Source organism: Suricata suricatta, chromosome 16 (assembly GCF_006229205.1).
Source record: "Suricata suricatta isolate VVHF042 chromosome 16, meerkat_22Aug2017_6uvM2_HiC, whole genome shotgun sequence".
Lineage (NCBI taxonomy): Eukaryota > Metazoa > Chordata > Mammalia > Carnivora > Herpestidae > Suricata > Suricata suricatta.
In genome coordinates this window covers 43400401-43426593 of record NC_043715.1, presented here as the reverse complement: position 1 = coordinate 43426593, position 26193 = coordinate 43400401, and the positions used below count along the sequence as shown (strand labels likewise).

The following is a 26193-nucleotide window of genomic DNA, read 5'->3' as shown; positions in this document are numbered from 1 at the left end:
GTTCTTATCTGTCTGGTGGGTATGAATTAATACATTATTCTAATTTTAAACTTGCATATTTTCACACGACATGAGGTTGAACCCCCGCCGTTTATGGTTTCTCTTCTCTGAAGTACTGTTTCATGTCATTTTCTAATTTTTCTATTGAGTTTTATGTTTCCAGTTTTTTGTTCCTTTTGGTGCTTTGTCGGTACTTCTTAAATATTGTAGATTGTGATCGTCATCTTTGTCAGTTATGTGTGCTGTACAGACTTTCAATTTGTGGCTTCTAACACTAAATATGTCTGGTTTAAGAAATCTCTTTTCCTCTCTGAGTAAAGGTACTCTCCCATGTTTTCTGTGATTGATATTGTTTTGCCTTTTGTGATTCCACTCTTGAATTCACTTGGGATTGATTTTAGGATATGGTATATGGGGGGCACCTGGGTGGCTCAGACGGTTAAGGATATGGTGTATGGTAAGGGTCCAGTTTCACTTTTTCCATTTGGATAACTAACATCCAACATCATTTATTTGGAAGGCCGTCACAAAGGAGTAGGCAAACTGCACAGTGTCAGGGAACAGGCCCTACAGGACTGCCCTCACGTCAGACCCTGTGTGCAAGCTTGCGAGTCCCTAGGCCCACCCTCAGCTTCAGACCCGCTGGCTGTAAATTCAGGATTTCTCACAGTCATCCTCAGATTCAGTAATTCCCTAGAAGACTCCTAGAACTCACTGAAAGTTATCATATTCATGGGCACATTTATTACTGGGAAAGAATACATTAAAATCAGCCATGGGATAAGATGAATAGGGTGGAATCTGGGAAGATTCCAGACTTGAAATTCACCTTCCTAGTATCAATAGGTGGCAATATGCAGTGTGTGGCCAACTAGGAAGGTTCACCCATCCCAAGCTTCAGTATTGAGTTCTTATTAAGACTTCATTCCACAGACATGACTGAATTATTTTCCTTGTGGTTAAACTCGGTTTCCAGCATCTCTCTTAAACATCTCTCTTCCCTATTTGTCTAAAGGTTGAGCTGATACCACATGGCCCAAGCCCCAAAGGCTCTGAATACATGGTTGATCTTTATGGCATAGCCAACACCACCCTGAGCCATCTCCTTAGCATAATCTTACACTGTGGTCTGAGGGGCCCATCATAAATAGCAAAGACACCTTTGTCACTCGGGAAATTCCATGGGTTTAGAGGTTACATCCCATGAGCCAGACAAAGGCAACAGCTCTCGTTAGAGGCCAAATTTCTTTCTTTTTAATTTTTAAAAAAATTTATTCTTTTGTTTTGAGAGAGAGAGAAAGAGAACTCATGCGCAAGTGAGAGGGGCAGAGGGAGAGGAAGGGAGTGTAGAGTTGACCAGGGCCTCCATCTCACCCCTGACCTGAGCCAAAGTCAAGGCTCAAACGCTTAACCCACTAAACCACCCAAGTGCCCCTGGAGGCCAAATACACTATTGGCTGTTCTGTCCTTTGTCACACACTGGTCTGTTTGTCTCTCCCTAACGTTTTGTTTGTCTGCACCAAAACCGCCTTGTCTTAACTAGACAGCTGTATAATAATGTTTCATATTTGGTAAGTCATGTTCCTCTACAGTAGTCTTGTTCTCTGGGAGTCTCTAGGCAATTTGGGGGCCTTTGGTTGCTCCATATAAATTTTAGAATTGTCTGATTAAGTTCTAAGAAATCCAGTTGGGATAGGAGTGCCTGGATGACTCAGTCAGTTAAGCCTTTGACTCTTGGTTTTGACTTAGGTCATGATCTCACAGTTCTGAGTTCAAGCCCTGCATTGGGCTCCTCACTGCAGTACAGAGCCTGCTTAGGATTATCTCTCTCCTCTCTCTGCCCCACCCCTTTCTCTCAAAATAAATAAATAAACTTAAAAAAAAAAAAGAAATCTAGTTGGGATATCAATTTGTACTGCATTGACTCTGATCAGGGAAGATTGATATTTAAATGTTTTTAATGTTTTGTTTATTTCTGAGAGAGAGACAGAGTGCGAGTCGGGGAGGGCCAGAGGGAGAGGAAAACACAGAATCCAAAGCAGACTCCAGGCTTTGACCTGTCAGCACAGAGATTGAACCCATGAACTCTGAGATCATAACCTGAGCCAAAGTCAGACGCCTAACTAACTGAACCACACAGGCACCCAGAAGACTGAGGTTTTTACAGTAGTTGAATCTAACTCTCCCTCTATCTGGTATAACTCTGCTTATTTAGGTTTTATGTAATGGTTTTCAACAAAAGTTTATAATTAGAGCATATATTTCTGTTAATTTTATTCCTAGGTATTTTTATATTTTGTGGGTTTTGTAAAATATTAATTTTTAAACATAATTTTCTCATTGTTTCTGGTGTACAGACATGAAACTGATTTTTAGATATTGGTTTTATATCCATTCAGCTTGCTGAATGCTCATATATCCTGATATAAATTCTTCTGGATTTGGGGTCATTTAACTGTATAATCATATCATTGATGAATAAGAATACTTTTTGTCTAGGAGTGCGTGGGTGGCTCAGTCAGTTAAGCGTCCGACTTCGGCTCAGGTCATGATCTCACGGTTCATGGGTTCGAGCCCTGCATCAGGCTCTGTGCTGACAGCTAGCTCAGAGCCTGGAGCCTGTCTTCAGATCCTGTGTCTCCTCTTTCTGACCTTCCCCTGCTCATACTGTCTCTCTCTCTCAAAAAATAAATAAATTAAAACATTAACAATTTTAAAAAAGAATACTTTTTGTCTGTAAATAATTGCGTTATTTTAAAATATTGATCTTTTCCTTTTTCAAACTTTATTTAGTTCTAATTCTTGCCTTACTGCAGTGGTTTTCCTTGGTAGGATGGAGAGAGGCTGGAAGTAGAGTCTTAAGTTGATCATAATCTTCACTGCATGGCACATTATCATTGGTCTGAGCAAGGCCATTCTCTTTTTCTGATTATTTATTCACTTCTTATCTTCCATTACATTTGACATCCCCCCTAGGCAATCCTATTAATGTGGATCCTTTTATTGGTATGAGTTCAGGCAAAATTATTTTCTTGTGTTAACACCCAATAATCAGTTTTTCTGAATCCTCCAGATATGGTTGAGCAGAATGTTATTTGAATTGGATCCATTATTCTACATGTAGCCATTAAATCATGCTTGTTAATTTTTTTATTTTGAAATTTAAATAATTTTTATTTTTACTAATTTTTTGTGTCAGTTATTTCGATTGATGGGTTCTCATAATGATGAGGATTTGTCATAATTTTGTTCTTTCTTATTTTATTTATGTATATTATATATGTGTTTTTTTAATTAGGTGTGTATAGAAGTTATCTTTTCACCTTTTACCTCCAGTCTTTCAGGATATTTATTTTTTTGGATGTGTCTCTTATACATTTTTTTAAAAATGTTATTTATTTTAGAGAGAGCACGAGCAGGGGAGTGGCAGAGAGAGGGAGACACAGAATTTGAAGTAGCTCTGGGCTCCAAGCTGTCAGCACAGAGCCCAGTGCAGGGCTTGAACCCACAAACTGTGAGATCATGACCTGAGCCAAAGTCGGGACATTTAACCAACTGAGCCACCCAGGCGCCCTGGATGTGTCTTTTAAACAACATATAAAGGCTTTGGTTTTTGACTAACTTTGTCTTTTAATGAGAACATTTAGGGGTGCCTGGGTGGCTCAGTCGGTTAAGCATCAACTTTGGCTCATGGTTCATGGGTTCAAGCCCCACATCGGGCTCTGTGCTGACAGGTCAGAACCTGGAGCCTGCTTCAGATTCTATGTCTCCTTCTCTATCTCTGCCCCTCCCCTGCTCATGCTCTGTTTTTTTTCTGTCTCAATAATAAAACATTAAAAAAACATTAAAAAAATTTTAATGAGAACATTTAGTCCATTAATATTAATTGCTGATATAGGGGCACCTGGCTGGCTTATTTGATAGAGCATATGTCTCTTGATCTCAGGGTTTTAAGTTCAAGCCCCACAATGGGTATAAAGGTTACTTAAAAATAAAATCTTAGAAAAAATTGCTGATAGAATTGAAAGTGTCATTATTGGCTTAATGGCTTTTCCATTATTTTTTTAAAATCTCATTTCACTCCTCTGTGAGTTAGAAAGTTATAAACTGGTTTTGTTTATTTAATGGTTACCTTAGAAATTCTAACATATTTTAACTTAGCCAGTGTCTAAAGAACATCTTGTGGTACCTGACTGGCTTAGTCAGTAGAGCTTGTTGACTTGATCTGAGGGTCGTTGAGTTCAAGCTCCATGTTGGGTGTGGCGCCTGCATGAAATTTAAAAAATAAGGGGTGCCTGGGTGGCTCAGTTGCTTAAGTGTGCAATTCTTGATTTTGGCTCAGGTCGTAATCTCACAGTTCATGAGATTGGGCCCTGCTTGGGATTCCCTTTCTCACTCTTTCTCTGCCCCTCTCCCACACACTCGTGTGCCTGTGCTCGCTTGCTCTATCTTAGTGTTCCTTTCACCAGGGATACTGATGGAGTAGAAGTTCTTGCTGGAAATGTTATACCTTCCCTTTTAAAGCTGTCTTTTCATGAATTGGTTAAGTAAGATCCCATGTTGCAAACTTGGATTTTCTAATTAGACAAGAGAGTAATTGATGTTGATTTATGACAGTATTTGCCCAAACCTGTAACTGGGATTTTTAAGACTGGGGATATGATAGAGACATGATAGAGTGAGTGTTTGGATTACATGACACTCCAAGAACCCTGTGCCAGGGAGACACCAATAAGTCCGTCCATTTTGAACTTACATAACATATGCTCATCTTGGGTGCCATCATTTTGAGATCTTCCTCCTTCAGTTCTGATAGATCAGGAACAAGGAAAGTGTAGTTTAGGACAGTTTATGGTAACAGGAACAGGAAAGCCAGAGGTATAAATTATTCAGAAGTAAAGACTCCTAAGAACTTTAGAGCCTGTGCAGCCTAGTAGCCCAGAGTGAGAACATTGAATAAATAAGATGGCTGTCATACAGCCAGTAAAAATTCTATTTTAGAATTTTTGGTTCCATGGAAAAGTGATTAGGCTTTAATATTCTGGCATATTTATGGACATGAGTTCTTAAGAAATTATTAAATTATCAAGTTATATTCAAATCCTACTATCAAAAATAGAAATTTTTTAAAGTTTATTTATTTATTTTGAGAGAGAGCTGGGGAGGAGCAGAGAGAGAGGGAAAGAATCCCAAGCAGTCTTCGCACTGTCAGCGCAGAGCCCCACATGGGACTGGAACTCACAAACCATGAGATCGTGACCTGAGCCAGAATCAAGAGTCAGACGCGTAACTGACATAAGTTGGGTGCTTATCCAGGTACCCCAGAAATAGAAATTTTGGAAGATATTTTTGAAAAATTCAGACTTTTAAGAAATATTTCTTTATTGGGAGAAGGAGAATACTGGGGAAGGAGATAGTAACAAGTGTCATGTGGTGAACAGTGTGCCGTGTATTTGTACGTATGCATCGTTTAATTGGGAAACACCAGTTGTGTGAACTTTGGTTATTCCCAGATGTGGGGAAATAATGGAAGGGGATAGCATCAAGAGGTTACTTCTGTAGTTGCAGGCATGTGTGCACCAAGAATGGTGTGTGCTCTGATCACTCTTGCTTCCACACTGAATCATCCATATACAAGGGCCCAGCATAGCCACTTATTTTACAAATGTTGTTACCTCACTAAATTGCTTTTTCCATTTTTAAAAATTCCATTGTAAAGATTTTGCCCATTAATTTCATAAATATATGTTTATCTGTGGTTTCAGGGCTTCCAGTTTAAAGATGTGGCCATTTACTTCTCTCAAAAGGAGTGGGAATGCTTGCATTCTGCTCAGAAGGGTTTGTACCGAGATGTAATGTTGGAAATTTACAACAACCTAATCTCACTGGGTAAGTTTTTGAACCTCTAAAATTCAGAATTGGCCTTCTGGAATTTTATGTTCTATGTTATAGATTTCTCATGAGTGCTTTTCAAATTGCCTGGCTGAATTGATGATTCTTGCTTCACCAGGAAACGATTATCCCTTATGAAATTAGAAATTGGCTGCTCCATAGGGCTCCTGGGTGGCTCAGTTGGTTAAGTGCCTGACTTCGGCTCAGGTCATGATCTCATGGTTCGTGGGTTCAAGCCCCGCATCGGGCTCTGTGCTGACAGCTCAGAGCCTGGAGCCTGCTTTGGATTCTGTGTCTCCCTCTCTCTCTGCCCCTCCCCTGCTCGTGCTGTCTCTCTCTGTCTCTCAAAACTGAATAAACATTTAAAAAAATTAAAAAAAGAAATTGGCTACTCCATTGGACAACTTTTATCTTTTTTGCTCCTCTGACTTACACTCCTATTGACTCTTTTTTTTTTTTTTAGGTTTTTTTTTTATAATAGTTTATTGTCACATTGGTTTCCATATAACACCCAGTGCTTCTCCCCACAGGTGCCCCCCACCATGACCATGACTCTTAATCTATTTACTCTTCCCTGAAAATCATGGACTGATTTTAATTCTGGTACACACCTAACATAACTTTGTCCCTTTTTTTCTTCTTTTGAGCAGGACTTTCTGATTCTAAGCCAGATGTGATCTCCTTATTGGAGCAGGGGAAGGAGCCCTGGATGGTTAAGAGTCCAGAAGCAGAAGAATGGCGCCCAGGTGAGTGATAGTGACTCCTATGGGGAGGGCTGTGGCAGGTGGTCTCCTAGGGAGCCTGTGAGAAGGCAGCACAGCACATCTCAGTTTTGGTAGGAAAGCTCACTGAAAAGGTCTGAGATCTGGAGAAGAAAGGCCTCAGCACAAGGCCTCAAATTTTCACTCCACTTATCACTCTTGCTACTCTTCCTCATATTTTCCTCTGATTAAAGTGTACTGTTCAGTGGTTTTTAATATATTCACAGAGTTTTGCACCTGTGACAACAGTCTAATTTTAGAACTTTGTCATCACCCCAAAATGAAATCCCATACCCATAAGTGGTCACTCTCCACATCCAACCCTAGCCCTTTATTTCTGTAGAGTTAGCAGCGAATATCCCTCTTTCATTCCTGATATCAGTATTAGTCTTCTTTTTTTTTTCTTTCCCTTGGCCAACCTAGCCAGTTTTGTTGATATTTTTCAAAGAACGAAGTTAGAGTTATGTTGATTTCCCTATTTTTCTTCTGTTTTGTTCATTTCCCCTCTATTATTTTCTTCCTTCTGGTATCTTTGAGTTTACTGGACTCTTCTAGTTTCATAATCTGATTTGAGATCTTTCTTGATTTTTGGGTTTTTTCTTTTTTTTTTTTAACATTTATTTATTTTTGAGAGAGAGACACAGTGTGAGCCAGAAAGGGCCAGAGAGAGAGGGAGACACAGAATCTGAAGACAGGCTCCAGGCTTTGAGCTGTCAGCACAGAGCCTGACGCAGGGCTGGAAACCACGAACTATGAGATCATAACCTGAGCTGAAGTTGGCCACTTAACCGACTAAGCCACCCAGGCACCCCGACTTTTGTTTTTTAATAGAGGCATTTTTAGCTGCAAATTTCCCCATTAGGATCTGTTTTAACTGTATCCCATAAGTTTTGGTATGCTATGTTTTCCTTTCACCCAACTCGAAAATATTTTCTAATTTCTCTTGTGATTTCTTTGACCCTTTGGTTATTTAAAAGTGTGTTGTTTTCTGTTTCCTTGTTTATCTTCTGGCTAGTTGAGCTATCCGTTATTGAAAGTAGGGCACTGAAGTCCTTAATTTGTTGAATTGTCTGTTTTTCTCTTCAATTCTGTGTTTGCTTCATGTACTTTGGGGCTCTGTTATTAGACATACATATTTAAAACTGTTACCATTTCTTTTTAGCTTTTTATTTCAAAATAATTTAAGACTCAGGAGTTAGAAAAATACAGTTTCCCTGTACCCTTCACCCAGCTTTCCCTAATGATTACATCTTAACTAATCTTAGTACACTTGTCAAAACCAGGAAATTGATGTTGGCATGGTAGTAGGAACAAAACTATAGATAGACCTAACTCAGATTTCACATACATTCATTTTTTAATTTTTATTTATTCTTTTGGGTTACTATGAAATTTTATGACATGTGGATTTATATAACCACTACTGCAATTAGGATACAGAATCCTCAGCATTTTAAATATTTAAAACAAATTTTTTGGGGGGCGCCTGGGTGGTTCAGTCAGTTAAGCATCTGACTTTGGCTCAGGTCATGATCTCACAGTCTGTGAGTTCAAGCCCCGCCTCAGGCTCTGTACTGACAGCTCAGAGCCTGGAGCCTGCTTCAGATTCTGTGCCTCCCCGCCTCTCTCTCTGCCCTTCCCCTGCTCATGCTCTGCCTCTGTTGCTCTCAAAAATAAATAAAACATAAAAAAAAATAAAAGTAAAAATAAAACTTTTTTAATGTTTGTTTATTTTTGAGAGAGAGAGAGACAGGATCTGAAACAGGTTCCAGGCTCTGAGCTCTCAGCATAGAGCCAACGTGGGGCCCAAACTCAGGAATGACGAGATCATGACCTAGGCTGAAATCAGTCGCTCACCCAGTTGAGCCCCCCAGGAACCCCTAAATATTTTTAATAAAACATTTTTAAATAGTACTATAATGTTTAGATGGATAAAGCATAATAGGTAACTTTCAGAGTCAGTGCTATTTCGGTTGTATAAAAAGGATGCTCCAAAACAGTGGAAGGAACTAAAAGATAACATTGAATAATCTAGGAAGTAGCTAGGGTCTGGAAAGATGCTAGGCATGCTGGAATTATTGACCTTGTAGGTCAAAATAAGGGATTGTCTTAGTCACAAGCCCCTTTTGGGAATGATGTGTCTGGTAGAGAGGGGCCAAGTGTGATTATAGTTTAACTCTTGGGGCTCTTTCTGGGTGTTTTCTTGAATACTGGCCCTTGAATGAATGGGCAGTGTTCAGGCAAGGAAGAGCCAGTCTTACCAGGAGCCTGCAGAGGACTTACGGGCTGATTTAAATCCTTAATCACTGATAACCCTGCAAGTTTTCTTCTTTAGAAACCTGGCCTGTGGAATGGCCAGAGAAATGAGTATCTTTTTAGAGGAGATGGTTGTAGGTAAGGCCCTGCCATGGAGAGAAAATTAGGGACAATCATATCAGACTGGGAATACTTTTCAGGTTGTGACACATGATGTGAAGCTGGAAGGAGGAGGAGTAGGATCTAGGCGATGTGGTAGGAATGCCGTACCGGGTAGAGGAATCTCTTCATCGAAGGCACTGACGAGAGGAGGCCTTGGGCGGGTGTCCTGGAAGACCTGAGTGGAGGTCCACATCCTGCAGGGCTTTCTCACCAAGTCTACAAGTTTGGAGTTTTTTTTCTTGAGGACCCTTGGCTGTCGTTGAAGAGACAAGATGGGGACATGATTGGATTGGATGTCCTGTAGGGATTGAATCAGAGGGCTCATGAGTAAAAATGGTAAAACTTGCTAGGAGGCTGTTGGGGAAAGAGCAGATGATTTGGCCTTGTGCTTGGATGAGACCATGGAGTAGGGAAAGTGGAGGGATCACGATCGATTTAGGGGAATGATTGTGTAGCACTGAGGAGTGATTGTGCAGGATGGGAACAATGCGAGCGTCCTTGATGGATGTTACTTTTTGATTTGAGTGTTCCTTGAGAGGTCCAAATTTTTTATTTCAATCCATGCTTTTTATAGTTTCCTTTGCCACTAGATTGTTTTTCCAAAATATTTAGAGTAACAGCATCTTCTAACATTTGATATCTGGAACTCCCCATACAGCATAAAATGCCAACATCATTTAACCGGTCTTTATGCAGACCCTTCTCTGAAGGGCAGCTTGTAGTACCCCCAGTGTAAGCGGCTTTCCATCAGATTGCAGATACAGACCACACACTAATCACAGAACAATTTTTTTCTTACCAGTTGTTCTAGGTTTATTTATCTCTCTACATTTCCCCAACTGTTTGTCTTTTCTGCAACTTGCTTTTGGCTGGTCCAACTACCCTGGACCTTAGCGAGAACAAAGGTACTATCCCAAGCAACAGGGTGCCTGTACAGAGCCCTGACAGCTTCCTCTGAGCATCTCCCTTTGTCTCTGCCTCCTTGGTCTCCTAGTAGTTAAGTAGCGGTCCAGTGTCATACAACTAGCAAATCATGGGAGTAGGATTCACAACCAGGTCGTCCGGCTCTGTGTTCTTTGTCACAACACCACATGGCCTCTTATAAATGGTTATAGTATCCTCAGTTTCCATTAGAATTCTTTCAGAATCATGTAAAAGATTTTCATTGTTGTGTAAAGCTATCAGTCTTGTAGGGGACTGGTATAAGACACGTACAGCTACACCAATGAGGCTGGCTTGTTTGTGCCTAACCGCCTTGTACTTGGGACGTGCTGTAGAGAGAGCAGTGAGGCTGGGAAGGAGCAGAGGCCGGAAGACATTTCCCACATGTGTTAAATAATTAAAGACATGAAGTGATTGCTCTCATTCTCACTCTTCTAATGTCATTATCTTCAGCATATTTTCCTTTATTTCCACTGGAATATCCTTTAGTAACTAGTTAACATTAATTGAACTATGTGCTAGGGATTGGTTATGTCATGGTGAGTGAAATATGGATTATGCTAGTTCTAGGCCACTTCAGGAGAAATTATACCAGAAGATAAACTGATGAACAAATGTGTAAGTCCAGAATTGAGGAAAAGATTATGAAGACAAAGAACAGGGTACTTGACAGCAAATTAAGCTATTTGCAATGAAAGAAACTGGCCGTGCAGGGACTCTGGAGCAGAGCATTCATTGGAGATGAAGCGTTTCCTAAAAGTCGAAGATGAGAATGTAATTGGTACGATATAGGAGTCCAGTGGAGGCCAGTAGAGTAGGTTCTGGTAAGTGAAGGGGAGAGCATCTTAAAATGAAGGTGAATAGGGAAGCAGGGTTCAGAAAATGCAGTTTTGCAGGTCTGGTAAGGAATTGTATATTTTATTACAAACATAGATGGGATGTACTGTATTTAAACACACTTTGACTCACCGAGAGAGATTAATAAAAATGCCAGTGGTCTTTCATTCATCAAACAGTATTTACTCTGTGCAGATACAGTAAAGAGCAGACAGACACTACAGAAGTAAACAAAGTATAATGTCCGTGGAGTTTGGAGGTGAAGTATAGTGATGTCTGCAAGGTGGGTGGATGGAGAGACAGAAAGACACGAGGTAGGGCAAGTAAAGCCAGATGTTGTAGAATCTCAGTAGTGGGATATGCGCGTTCACTGTCCCAGCTCTTCTAGTTTTTCTGTAGGTTTGAAAGTTCTCATGGTAATGTTGGAGAAATAGATAAAAGGACATGTGATGACACTGCAAAAAACAGAGTAAGTAGAGTAATGAGAGACCTGATTTGTAAAGAGTGGTCTCATGTTTGAGAAGAGGTCAAAATGAAGTAATTGAAGAGGCCATATCTGTAGGGAAGATATTTGCGGACCGAGATTCTGAAGGAGGGGTGTGCTTCGCAAGTTTGCAGACCGTCCAGTTGGTCAGGGAGTGGAGCGAAGTCCACTAAAGAGAGGAGGTTGGCAGTGAGGTCAGAAAGAGGCAGTGCAAAACAGGTTCGGCGAATGTTTTATAGACCTCATAAGGACTTTGACTTTTGCTCTGACCTCTAAGAGAGAAATCCAGTGGAGAATTTTAGGCAAAAAAAAAATAAATAAAAAATAAAAAGGCTTGATCTAACTTACTTACCAAGAACACTCTGGCTACTGTGTTAGGTATGAGATATAGGAGGGCAACCGTGGAAGTCGGGAGACCTGTTAATGAAGTGCGTTAACTTTGGTGAGAGGATGGCTTTGGACAAGGTGGTAGAGATCTGATAGAAGGAGTCAAAATCTGGATATGTTTTGAAGCTAGAGATGAGAGAACTCGCTGTTAGATGTAATGTCCTATTCCTTAAATTTCTCATTTAGTCGGTCTTAGGCAATTTCTGGATGCTGTATTTGTAATGTTCCTCAGCTAATTCACCAGAGGTGAAGAACTATTCCTTCGTGAATTCCCCTCATTCCTCATTTTCTCTATTCTCATCCTCTCCCCTCAACATGGGTGGTTTGTTTTTTTTTTGAGTTTCAGTGCTGAGTTCAGCTATTTAAATTATTTACTATTTTAGTTTGTTGTTTCTACATTAGAACTTTCCTGTCTCCTGCCACGTGACAATACATCCTGTTTTCTTTCTTGTTATCTTACAGATTGGGAGTCCAGAGGAGAAACCAATAATTTATTTCCAAAGACGGACAGTTATGAAATTAAATCATTGCAAGTGAAGATAAAAAGACTTGAAAGCTCTAGCCTTGCGTGCACTAGAGTCAGAGACAACAGAGAAATCAAATGCCACTTGGAGAAACAACAGGAGGGACATTTCAGACAAACCGTGATAACATCTGGAGAAAGGGCTGTTTCCGTTCGGTGCACAGTTCATGGAGTACTGCAGACAGATGGTACTAGAGCAAGAAACAGTGACTGCCAGGGATGTAAGGAAGCTGTCAGGTACCAGTCACACCATAGTGAACAAGAAAGAAGTCCAAATAAGGAAGAAGACTCTAAATGTGGAGAATGTGGAAAAGCCTTTAATAGTAAGTCAGACTTGATCAAGCATCAGAGAATTCATGAAAGCAAAAAACGTAATGAAAATAAGAAATGTGCCTATATCCGTGGCTCTGAAGTTACTAAACCTCAGAGCACTAATACTGGTGAGAAACCTCATAAATGTAAAGAATGTGGAAAAGCCTTCCATTCTAGCTCACAGCTTCGTAAACATCAAAAAATCCATATAGGTGAGAAACCCTATAAATGTAAAGAGTGTAGAAAGGCCTTTCCATCTACCTCACAACTTAATTTACATCAGAGAATTCATACGGATGAGAAATACTATGAATGTAAGGAATGTGGGAAAGCCTTTACCCGTCCCTCACACCTTCTTCGACATCAGAGAATCCACACTGGTGAGAAACCCCACAAATGTAAGGAATGTGGGAAAGCCTTTCGTTATGACACGCAACTTAGTCTTCATCAGATAATTCATACTGGGGAAAGACGCTATGAGTGTAAGGAATGTGGGAAGGTATACAGTTGTGCCTCACAACTGAGTCTACATCAAAGAATTCACACTGGTGAGAAACCTCATAAATGTAAGGAATGTGGGAAAGCTTTTATCTCTGAATCACATCTTCTTCGGCATCAGAGTGTTCATACTGGTGAGAAACCATATAAATGTAAGCAATGCGGGAAAGCCTTTCGTCGCGGCTCAGAACTTACTCGACATCAGAGAGCTCACACCGGTGAGAAACCCTATAAATGTAGGGACTGTAAAATGGCCTTCACTTGTAGCACAGAACTTATTCGACATCAGAAAGTTCACACGGGTGAAAGACCCCATAAATGCAAGGAATGTGGGAAGGCTTTTATTCGAAAGTCAGAACTTACTCATCATGAGAGAAGTCATAGTGGTGAAAAGCCCTATGAGTGTAAGGAATGCGGGAAGGCCTTCGGTCGTGGCTCAGAACTTAATCGACACCAGAAAATTCATACTGGTGAGAAACCTTACAAATGTAAGCAATGTGGGAAGGCTTTTATTCGGGGCTCACACCTTAGTAAACATCAAAGAATTCATATAGAACAGAGGAGTGAGTGAAGACGTGGGAGGGCTCAAAATTTTATTGACATCTGCAAAGTCCTACTAGTAAAACACAAACCCTCCGCTGATTTTACGGGATGTGGGGAGGGGTTTGAAGATAACAACTTAATATCAGAGTTCACACTGTGGGCACAAGGCCGCTATTGGAGGGCCAGAATTTGATGTGTTACTGCTGAGATACTTGATAAATGTTAGTGATTGGGAGGGTTCTATTTATGTTTCAAAATTTATTAGACCATCAGAGTTCAATTAGTGTAAAAGTGAAAAAACTTCATAAATGTAAGGAAAGTGGGAAGGCTTTGGAAGGCAGTTAACGTGTCAGTGACGGTCCTACAGATGTAGGATTCATAATGTAAATGTCAGATATATAGGAGTCAAGTTTGCTTTAGCTTGTTACTCATCTGGTAATTCATACTTGGGAAAGGGCTATAGTAATGTTGAAAATGCAGCAGGTTCTTCTATCCCACTCAAATCTTGTTAAATATGTAAAGCTTATCTGATAAAATTAACCTGAACTGAATCATAGTGGGACAGGACTTGACGAGTACTCAATCTTTACTTGCCTTCACCATTTTAATTCCTTTCTTCTAGGGCAAATGACTTAACTAGGTCTAAATTTTCTCACTTAAAAATTAGTAATATTAGCTCCATCTTGTTAGCATTGTGAAGATGAAATATCCCTTAGAATACGGTGTGGCTCATACAAGTGTGTTAAAGAACTGCTTTTATTACTTTATTTTTATACGTGTGGTTGGAGATCATTTGAGAGGAAGGCCTTATGTGTGCAATGACTATAGGAACATCTTAGTTCCTTTTTATTGAATGTCAGGTAATTCCTTCTGGAGAAAAATTAAAAACTGAAAGTTTTCATTCACCTTACCCTCTTGCCTCACTAGGGGAAAGGAAATCAAGGCAAATTACAAGTAGGAGTGAATGACAAAGGGACACACTATGTGTTGAAATGTGTAGGATGAAACAAAGCTATGCCCAGGAAGATGACTTCTCTCAGCAGGGGTAGGAAGTGGGCACAGTGGCCAGGATTCATCGTCAGTTCTCTGCACTCGGCCACTGCCTGTGCTAATAGATTCCCCGGAAACACATGTTGAAATCAGAGGAAGGAGGGAGTGAATAAATATCCATCTCTGGTGGGTAGAAAAGCTCTCACAAAGTAATTAGAAAGCAAAACAAACCAAAAACCTTGAAAACTTTTGAAATGGGAAAATAACCCTCAGGCATCATGAATGAGAGGATATGTAACTACAAAAGTGGAGTTTTAAAGAAATAAGGCAATGCAGTTTTGGTTGCCTACCCATTGGTGTTAGCCATTCTCCCTTTGCCAGGACTGTCTGCTGCCCATCTGAAGTCTAGCTTTTGCTGTCCTAGTGTGCTTAATGATTGGACACATATAATAGTCCTGACCATAGAAGATCTGAGCAAAAGTCGTACGTAGGCTTTATGTTAAATTTTCTTTCCTAACAACATAGGAAATGGTCCTCTTATACCCAGGATGCATGTCTGTATGTGTAATACCTGGAACTGTGGCCATTTGGCTACCACACGGGTAAGAGGCTGAGATTGGCACAGGGGTAGATTGGAATTATCTGCATCCTTGATACTATTGAGCTGATGAAACAGTGTGGAACTGCCCTGTTCCTGGACTTTGAGTAAAATAACCTTCATGCCTGTCAGTTTTAAGTTGTACTCTCTTTTTTATGATAGATCAGAGTCCTGGAAAAATATTTTTGTATGATATACACATATTTATTCCTTTTTATTTAGTAAAAGGGGGAAATGTTTGTATTTGGCTTCTTTTTATGGTATATCTGAATTGTGGTAAAGCATTATTTTCTTAAATATTTTTAGACATGTATATACACATATTCTACTTTGATTTAGTAAGACATGAGAAATGTTTTTTTACATTCAGCATTTTATAATGTGTGTTTATATTCAGCTTTTTAAGGCATGTCTGAAATCCTGAAAGGTATTTTCCTGAATAAAGAATCAATAAACTGATTTAAAGAGGTATACCATATGATTCCTCTCGTATCAGAATATCTAACAGAAAAAATCTTCTAAGTGTTCAAGATACAGAGAGTCACAGCTATGAGGCAGGCATAACCCTTTTAGGAAATTTGGAGGGGCGCCTGGGTGGCTCAAGTCAGGTAAGCGTCTGACTGGCTCAGGTTATGATCTCACGGTTCAGGAGTACAGCCCCAATTTGGGCTCTGTGCTGACAGCTGGCTCAGAGCTTGGATTCTGCTTCAGATTCTGTGACTTCATCTCTCTGTCCCTCCCCTGCTCGTACTGTGTCTCTCTCCCAAAAATAAACAAACATGGAAAAAAAATTGGAAAAAGACAACATTCAAATCAAATCACCCAAAACAAGAATCCATTGTACCTATGGTATATGAGTATTCCAATTAAAATAGCAAGTTAAATCTAGCAACCTATTACAGAAATTGTTGGGTTTTTTGTCCAGAATATGATTCATGACCTGATCTGTCCAATTATTTTTTTTAAGTAATGTATAAATGTAGTGTTTACATGTAGAAAACTGGATCCTAAAATAACTATTTTTCCCACTCAAAGTAGTAACTGAGAAACTATTACTGCCCATGTGTATTCAGCTGCTGAGAAGTCACTAGTTATCCACTTAATCGGACCTCATGGGCTGTAGATACATTTGGAATAATGACTGTGGATTCCACTTTAGTCTCACACTTTAGAAAAAAATACATACTTCAAATAAGTTTAATGTAAACATGTATTATATGGTAAATTAAATCAATTATAGCTAAATAGCCCATTGGAGGAGAATTTATAATAAAAATCCAAACGTTTCTTAGTTTTTTAAGTATGCCCTATCCCCAGTGTAGGGCTTAAATTCCAGACCCTGAGATCAAGAGTCAATGCTCTGCTGACTGAGCCAGCCAGGTGTCCCCAAGCATTTTTTAAAGGAGGGAAATGATTGCTAAATTGTATCTGTACTGGCATAATTATTTCTTAAGTCTGTTCTTGAAAGTTGTACATACTGTTTTAAGAGGACAACTTCTGCCCTTAGGAGGAATTGAAGAATTAATAAAGATAGGCAAAACCAGGCATGATCATAATACTGGTTTCATTATAATTTTTAATATTTTTTGACATAACATGTTAAGAGAGGATTCTCTTTCATTTTTTGCCCGTGTATATATTTTCCTTTTTTTAAGACTTGAAAGTTATATTCTGGTTTTATATAACATGTTTTACAAAAAAAAAAAAAAAAAAGAAAGAAAGAAAAAACCCAAACAGAGTCGTATTATAAACGAACTATAAGGGTTCCTGACTTATTCTGAAGGGCATATGACTCTTGAACTTGCAGTCAGGAGTTCAAACCCCATGTTGGATGTAGAGATTATAAATAAAGCAACCTAAAGAAATAGGGGCGCCTGGGTGGCTCAGTTGGTTGAGCATCTGGCTTTCTGTTTTGGCTTGGGTCATGACCTCACAGTTTGTAGTTTCGAGTGAGCCACACGTTGGGTGACTTTCAGCGTGGAGCCTGCTTAGGATTCTGTCTCCCTCTCTGCCCTTCCCCTGCTTGCACTCTCAAAAGTGGATTACAAAAAAACCCAACACTTAAATTTATTCTCTGAGTTGCCATTACCAAAAGCCTTCCGTGTTTTTGCCATACTCAAGAAGCATGCCCACATCTAGGAAGTTTGTTTTGGTGGCGGTGGTGGTGTGTGTGTAGTGTAGCAAAGTTTAAATGGGGTCATGCGTACACACTGAGGTGCAATCTCCTTTTCTCACTTAGTAATTTACCACGACTGGGCTTCCTTTCAGTCAGTGCCTACAAGTGTAACTTTTTACCCTTTAGTCTCTTAAATCATAAAGACAAAGCATAATATACGCAGCCCAATCTTCCACCACTTCAGATCAGATTTGTTACTTTACAAATAATTGTACAACGGTTTTACTACACATGTATTGTTTCATGTTGGTGTTTCTGTTGAGTGGATGGATTCCCACCAGCTGGATTTCTTGCCTTACAACATAGTGTATTTTAAATGTAGTGAATGCCTTATTATTTTCTGAAATTAGCCATTGATCTGGGAATGTATGTCCTTTCCCAACAACTTCAATGAAGAATGAATCTTTTGTTCCCTCCAATGTTTTGCTCCTACAGAAAAAGTAAAGAGTAAATAAAAATTAAAAAATGAAAGATATCTTACATGAATTTTTAAATTTCTAATGTAGAAATATTGTGCCCTACTATATTATTATCACACATTATATTCTGAAAGTTATAAAGTTTTTTCAGTGAAGTCTTTTAGTTAATGATTATTTATTTTAGTGTTCTCTTCTGGATTGGTAACGTGCAAACATAAAATTTTTTAAATTTAGGCCAGATTAAGTGCCTACCCAAATCAACTACTGGGAAGTATTTGTGGAACCAGTTGCTGTTTTGCAAGATGCAATTTAACTAAATAAGAATCTTTTATTTATTTAGTTAGTTAGTTTTATTTATTTTTGAGAAAGAGAGACAGTGCGAGCAGGGGAGGGTCAGAGAGAGAGGGAGACACAGAATCCGAAGCAGGTTCCAGGCTCTGAGCTCTCAGTACAGAGCCTGACGCGGGGCTCAAACCCACAAACCGTGAGATCATGACCTGAGCTGAAGTCAGATGCTTAACCGATTGAGCCACCCAGGCGCCCCCAAATAAATAAGAATCTGAAAACAGTCAATAGTATAAAACATTGGAAATAAATAATTCCATAGAGGAAGAAATAAAAGAACCCAAATGGTAATAGACTTCACTAAAAAAAAAAAAATGAATGAATCTTTTGTTAAATTGAGTGAAGAACCACCTGGGTGGCTCAGTCGGCTAAGCATCCAACTTCAGCTCAGGATAACTCACGGTTCATGAGTTCGAGCCCCATGTCGGGCTCTGTGCTGACAGCTCATAACCTGGAGCCTGCTTCCAATTCTGTGTTTCCCTCTCTCACTCTCCCTGCCTCTCCCGTGCTTGTTGGCGCTCTCTCTCAAAAATAAACATTGAAAAAATTAAAATAAGTAATAAAATTTTAAAAATGAGTGAAGAAAAAAAAGTGCCTTTAATTTGCATTTTCTTAACTGCTCGTGAGGTTGAGCATTTATCATGCCTAAGAGTTAATTGAATTTTGCTGCTGTGAATTGCTTGTTTTTATGTATTCCATTTTTTAAATTGGAGTAGTTTTTGAAGGAGTTTGTGGAAACTTTCTTTTGTTACATACTTGCAGTTGGTTTTCTTAGCCTAGCATGTATTTTTTACCTTTTTAATGGCAAAAGAAATCAACTGACTTTTTCTGTGAAGGGCCAGACGGTAAATATTTTAGGCTTTGTGGTCACAGAGAATCTACTCTGCCTTTGTAGTGTGAAAGCACACATGAGCCAGTGGTTCTTAACCAGCAGTGGTTTCACCTTTTGGACTCCTGATCCCAGGAGTCATGGCCGGTGTCCAGAGGCATTTTGGTCGTCAGTTTGAGGGGGAGGGCTGATGGCATCTCGGGAGTAAAGGCTAGGGATGCCCTGAATATACCCTGTAATGCATAGTACAGCCCCTCACAACAGATCCGGGGGTTCCTGGGTGGCTCAGTTTATTACGCGGGTGTGATCTCAGGTCATGATCTCACGGTTGGTGGGTTCGAGCCCCGCATTGGGCTCTGTGCTGACAGCTCAGAACCTGGAGCCTGCTTCAGATTCTGTGTCTCCCTCTCTCTCTGACCCTCCTCACTCATACTCTGTCTCTCTGTCTCAAAAATAAATAAAACATTTAAAAAATTATATATTTTAGCAAAGAATTTAATAAAGGATATTTTATAATTTGAAAAATTCTCAGAACGCCAAGGAATTAGACTTAAGGGCTGTATAATCCAGAAGGAAAGTAAGGTTAAAGGCCCGGATATACCACAAGTAGAAAGGCTCGGATACACGGTTTCTTGAACAGTACTTGAATGTAGTTTTGTTAAAGAAAATCTGCTCCTGCCACTTCATGCTCATCACCTAATGTTCCAGGGACTGGGAGCTGGAAATTTCAACAGCTGCCTTAGGGGAACCAGTGCTCCTGCTACTGCGAGTCCTGTCCTCTACCCACAGTTATGCTCACTTCCTCCACCTCCAAGTCCAGCGAGTACCTGGTGGAACCTAGACTGCATGCCACCTCCCGCCTGCAGCGGAGTCCCGGTGAAGTATGTGGGGTGTAATGAGAAATCACAGTTTGGGATGAGATGACAGATTTATTCTTGTCTGAAATGGTCCCACTGAATCTAGTGAAACAAGCACATTTGCTTACCCTGGATGAAATCATGGACAGACCGTACCCTGACTGAGTCCATCATGTAAATCAAAGCCGTAAGTGTTGTTTATGGACTGGGTCTTCCCTCCATCCGCTCAGGCGTGCTGCAGGGTGGGCGAGAGGCCCAATGAGGAAAGAAGAGCTGGCTCTGCCTTTCTGGCCCTCCTTCTCGTCTCCCAACTCTCTGTTCCTAGAAAAAGAACTGTTAAGTAAGAGAAAAAAATTAATTCTTCTTAGTGTAAGCTAAATTGGGCCATTTTATATTGGTTCTTTCTTAACCTATTATTAATACACATGCACTAAGAAGAAAGGGCTTTCTCTCCCCATCTACTTCTCTCCTACAAACCAATGGCCCAGAACTTTTTACCGTTTTAATCACAAGGCAGTTCAGCCCTTTCCAAGAGATGCACTGATCTGATTGTACTGCAGTCTATTCCCTACTCTACTGCCAACCCCCGCTCTTCGTCTTTCCTTCAGTTATAGGAGAAGGATCTAGGGAAAACTCAAGATAATGCCCTACTCCAACGGAAGAGGTAAGCTAATGGATGAAATAGAACCAAAGTGAAATTCTAAGAGGGGCACTTTCCTGGCTCAATTGGTAGAGTATGCAACTCTTGACCTCAAAGTGTTAAGTTTGAATCCCACTTTAGGTGTAGAGATGATTTGAATCTTAAGGGGTGAGTGACTGGCTCAGTCAGAAGAGCATGCAACTCTTGAACCTGGGTCATGAGTTCAAGCCCTACATTGGGTACAGAGTTTACTTAAAGACAACTTTTTTTTAAATCATAAATGTGAAACTATAAGAAATAATTGACTTCACAGGCCATATTAAAATTTTATGTGACAACAAAAAATTAAGTGTATACTATAATGACAGCTCACCTCTGAGTTATTTATCCATTTGCCTGTTTTGTTTCCAGTTTTTGGCTATTATAAATGTGTGATACATTCTTTCTTAATTGGAGTATAGTTGGCACTTGTGTAATACATGCTTCACTGAACCAAGGAGATTCCCTGGGATAACTCATTCGATATTCATCCCTCCTGGAGTGCCAAAAACCCATCTGTGCTAAGTTACCTCCTTAGTTGGTACAATAGGTCTTGCTTTCATTCATAAGCAACAATTTCACTGTTATAGAGCCCGGGGGCTTTTGAGGGCCAGAGAAATCTTTAGAAAGATCTTTAGAAAGATGCAGAAATGTTATATTAAGGGAAATGGTGAGTTTTTCAACGTAATAAAGGACTGATTGTTAAGCCTGAAACAATCTGTTATAGCAAAAATGAAAAGTAATTAGTTGTTCCCTGTTTTTGATTGAACTAAAAACATTGTCAGGGATGATCTTAGGCTTTGATTGAGTGAATAAATACAACTTCCTTAGTGTTGAATCCAAGTTAGCTTGTGGTCAGTCAGTTAAGAAACTGAACCCTAAAAAAGCCGTGCTTATCTTCGTGCTAACATTTTTATTGAGGTTTTATACAGTTAAAATGTGTCCGTGGCCTCCAGCCAGTGACCACCAGGAACATTCCTTGTATTCAAACAAACTGGGTTTACTGCTCATTGTAGGAAAGGGGAACACGACATGGAGTTTGTGTTTATTAATTTAGAGGTTTAAGGAGGGGGGCTTTGTTCTGGATTGGATGTTGTCAGGAATCAGGGTATTCCATAACTGCATATCTTAGTAAATCTTTAGAATTTTTTAATGTTTATTCATTTTTAAAAGAGACAGCATGAGTGGGAGAGGAGCAGAACGAGGGGGAGACAGAATCTGAAGCAGGCTCCAGGCTCTGTGCTGACAGCATCTGTGCCCGATGTGGGGCTCAAGCCCATGAACCGCAAGATCACAACCTGAGCCAAAGTTGGATGCTCTACCGACTGAGCCACCAGGCACCCTTAATAAGTCTTATCGGTAAGGAGGGAACACTAAACAAAGGCTAAAATGGTAATTGATAAAGAAGTGGCAGTCATTTCATATCAGATAAAGGGTTAGTACCCAAAATCTATAAAGAACTTAAAAAAATTTTTATAGCTTATTTATTTTTGAGACAGAGAAAGACAGTGCACAAGTGGAGGAGGGGCAGAGGGCAAGGGAGACACAGAATCTGAAACAGGCTCCATGCTCTGAGCTGTCAGCATAGAACCCGACGCAGGGCTTGAACCTACGAACTGTGAGATCATGACCTGAGCCAAAGTTGGACACTTAACCAAGTCACCTATGTGTCCCTATGTGCTCAACATCACTCATCATCAGAGAAACATTAATCAAAACCACAGTGAGATACCACCTCACACCTGTCAGAGTGGCAGACAGTAACAGGCAACAGCAGATGGTGAGGGGCTCCCCCTCTTACACTCCTGCTGGGAACGCAAACTGGTGCAGCCCCTCTGGAAAACAGTGTGGAGGGTCCTCAGAAAGTTAAAAACAGAACTACCCTATGACCTAGCTAGCAATTGCACTCAGTATTTCTCCAAAGGACACACAAATGCTGATCCGAAGGGGTGCATGTACCCCAATGTTTATAGCAGTGTTATCAACAATAGCCAAATTATGGAAAGAGCCATTGACACGAATAGATAAAGAAGATATGGTATATGTATACAATGGAATATTAGTGATTAAAAAGAATGAAATCTTGCCATTTGCAACAGTGTGGATGGAACTAGAGTGTATATGTTATGCTAAGCAAAAGAACTCAGAGAAAGACAAATATATGATTTCACTATTACGTGGATGAACACTATTACAACAGATAAACATAGAGGAAGGAAAGGAAAAATAAAAAGGAGCAACCATTAAAAGACTCTTAAATACAGAGAACAAACAGGATTGCTGGAGGGGAGGTGCATGGGGGGTGGGCTAAATGGGTGATGGACACTAAGGAAGGCACCTGTTGGGAGGAGCACTGGGTGTTACATGGAAGTGATGAATCACTGGGTTCTACTTCTGAAACCAATACTGTATGTTAACTTGAATTTAAATAAATTAAGATAATTTTAAAAGGAAGTAGCATTCATTCATGCTATCAGGGAGTCTGTTTAGCATTTTGTGGTTTGAACAATGTTCATGTTTTGTATGTGTTTAGATATGATTACAGAGTGATCTTGTTTTTATTTTGGTCCATCAGGGTCACAGAATTGCATAACTAATATTAATGTTATATGGAGTCACTTAGGATCAACAGGAAAACACCGGGATGTAGTTGATAGTACCAGGGACCTCCTGGATGTCAGCGACAGCTTTTCTCTTTATCAGGTGCATAAAGAGCATAAACCATAAGTATACAGCTTGATACCACCTTATCAATTTTACCGATTTACGTTACATACAAGAAATTGCACCCGTTTTAAGTATGCAGTAGAGCTTTGAAAGGTGATACCCATGACACTACCATGACAATTAAGACGCAGCACATTTCCATTGCTTGAGAAAACTCCTCACGGACATGTACAGTTAGCTTCTCCACCATACCTTGTGCCAGACAACCGCTGGTCTGCTTTCTGTCACTGTAGATCAGCTTGCATTTTCTGGAATTTCACAAAAAACAAATTACACAGTACCATTTGTGTATGGTTTTTTCACTTAGAGTGCTTTTGGCATATGGTTTTATTTCTTTTGGGTATATTAGCAGGAGTGGAATTCCTCAGTTGCTAAGTTTATATTTTACTCTGTCAGAAATTGCTGGGGCCCCTGGGGGGCTCAGTTGGTTAAGCATCCAACTTTGGCTCAGGTCATGATCTCACAGTTTGTGAATTTGAGCCCCACGTTGGGCTCTGTGCTGACAGCTTGGAGTCTGGAGCCTGCTTTGGATTCCGTGTCTCCCCCTCTCTCTGTCCCTCACATCATGCTCGCTCGCTCTCTCTCTCTATCTCTCTCTCAAAAAATGAATAAACATTAAAAAAAAGAAACTGCTAATCTGTCTTCAAGAGAGGTAATTTCATATTAAATTCCCATAACTCTCCCACATGGAGAGTTCCAGTTGCTTCATATTCTCACCAACACTTCGTACTGTCAATCTTTTCCCCTCCCCCACCCTCAGCCTATACTATCAGTCTTTTTAATTTTAGCTATTGCTTGAGTTGTGGTCTCTCATTGTGGGTTTTTTATTTTGTTTTTTAAGTAGACTCCATGCCTAACATGTGGCTTGAACTCACGACACTGAGATCAAGAGTTGAATGCTCTACTGCCTGCCCCCGGTGCCCCGCACTGTGGTTTTAACTAATTTCCATAGTAACTAATGACGTTGAGCGTCCTTTTGTGTGCGTATTGGCCACTCTTGTATCTTCTTTTTGAAATATCATTAAGACTGAAGGTTTTGTTGCAAGTCAGTATTTATCTCAAAAAAACAAATAGGGACCAGAGACTGAGGTTCTGAATATACTGGATACTGCAGAGAAATAGTAACATTTGGGACACTGAGGAGGTAGAAGTCTTAAGACTATACACCTGAATAATGGGAAGGTATATAAGAACCTGTTGTCTTAAAAATATGACCTATAAGACAAGGTTTTTAGAGAAGAGGGATTATCTTTCCTGTAGTTGAGATTTGACTTGAAAACTTACTTCACTAGAGAGCTACGCAAAAAGAGAACAGAAGAGAATCAATCAAAAAGAAACCTGAGTAAGGGAGGCACCAGGATGGCTCAGTCAGTTGAGCGTCCAACTTCAGCTCAGGTCATGAGTTTGAGCCCTACATCTGGCTCATTGCTGTCAGCACAGAGCCCATTTTGGATCCTCTGCCCCCCTCTCTCTGCCCCTCCCCTGCTCGTGCTCTCTCAAAAATAAAGATTAAAAAAAAAAAAAAAAACCAACCACTGCCTGTGCCAGTGTGTGGGGCTTCCAGTGTGTGGAGCCTTTTCTTTAAAAAAAATAAATAAATAAAGGAAATCTGAATATGAAATATTTAATAAATGCTTCCAGATAGTTTGTTTTCATTTCCTGCAAATGTCTTTATCAGAACCTCCTGCTCCTCCTACTCAGCGGAAATAGAAGGTAAGAAGAGAACCACCAAGATGCCCTGGGATATATAGTTTGTAGCTTAGCGAACAAGTCTGGCTTGAGTTTTGTGTGGTGTGTGCGCCAAACCCGGGCCGGCGGCTCAAGTCAGGTGTGCGCGGGTGACAATGGTCAGATGCTGAGAGGCCAGCCGGGCACAGCCGTATGAAGCCGGCAGAACAGCCCCGCGTACGGTGGCATCATGTTTCTTCCTACCCCTTGGTGTAAGAGGATGGTTTACTTGTTTTCTTCTCAAACAACACTTCTGACCTACCTCAGACATCGTCTTTCTTATATGCTGGTAAACAGAATATAGGCGAGACATAAGATTCATTTTGACGTGTAGCTCGGCTCTCACCAAGCCCAAATGCTTGGTGCCAGGCCAGTGTGACGACATCAAACGCTCAAAAGCATTTGAGCGTGGAACACACAGGTTTTCAGACTTGTAGGTGATCTCTGGGACCCTGGAATGTCCTGCCTGATCGAAGTGTCTTGTTTGCTTGGGAGCTTTGGCCACCAGATGGTCTGGCAATGTGAGTTATGACGGTGGCTTGGGACATTACCATATCAGCTGTGACCCCTGGAGGAACTGGAGACTGAAGGTATGAGCTCAGACCTTCAGGAGCTGGGGACTAAAGATCAGCCTCATGGGAAGAATGTGACCGAGTCCCAGAAGAAACTCTGGCAACCAAAGACTCAGGCAACCTTTCCTGTAGGAATTACCACATTATCACTGGGCCATTTCTGACGCCACAGGGAGAGGACAACGGGGAGCTCCACATTTGGGTCCCTCCCACAGTTTGCATCTCTCCCTTTACCTGATTCTACTTTGTATTTTTTTCCACTGTAATAAAACTAATCATAAGTGCCCGAGTTCTGAATTTGTCAAGAAATTTGTATAATTCATCACATCAGAAAATTAAAGGAGAAACACATGTTCACACCAACAGATGTTAAATGGCTTCTGGCAAAACCTAGCAGGCATTAAGTATAAGAGGGACTGAGTGAGATTAGTTACGTATAACAAAGACCATTTACTCTCAATCAAAAAGTATTGGGATGCCGGGGTGGCTCAGTCAGTTAAGCAGCCAACTTCATCTCAGGTCATGATCTCACAGTCCGTGGGTTCAAGCCCCGTGTTGGGCTCTGTGCTGACGGCTCAGAGCATGGAGCCTGTTTCAGATTCTGTCTCCCTCTCTCTCTGCCCCTCCCTGGCTCGCTGTCTCTCAAAATAAAATACATTTTAAAAATTTTAAAACA

General features: G+C 40.3%; 1 protein-coding gene across 1 annotated transcript in view; it reads left to right on the top strand.

The window, feature by feature from the left end:
* The window catches only part of LOC115279774, a 59329-nt gene extending 43905 nt beyond the window's left edge, over window positions 1–15424 (top strand). Inside the window, exons 16-18 of the mRNA XM_029924279.1 lie at window positions 5766–5889; window positions 6543–6638; window positions 12184–15424. Coding sequence (XP_029780139.1) covers window positions 5766–5889; window positions 6543–6638; window positions 12184–13625 — 1662 coding nt within the window. The 3' untranslated portion in view covers window positions 13626–15424. The remainder of the gene's footprint in view (window positions 1–5765; window positions 5890–6542; window positions 6639–12183) is intronic.
* The last annotated feature ends 10769 nt before the right edge of the window (window positions 15425–26193 follow it).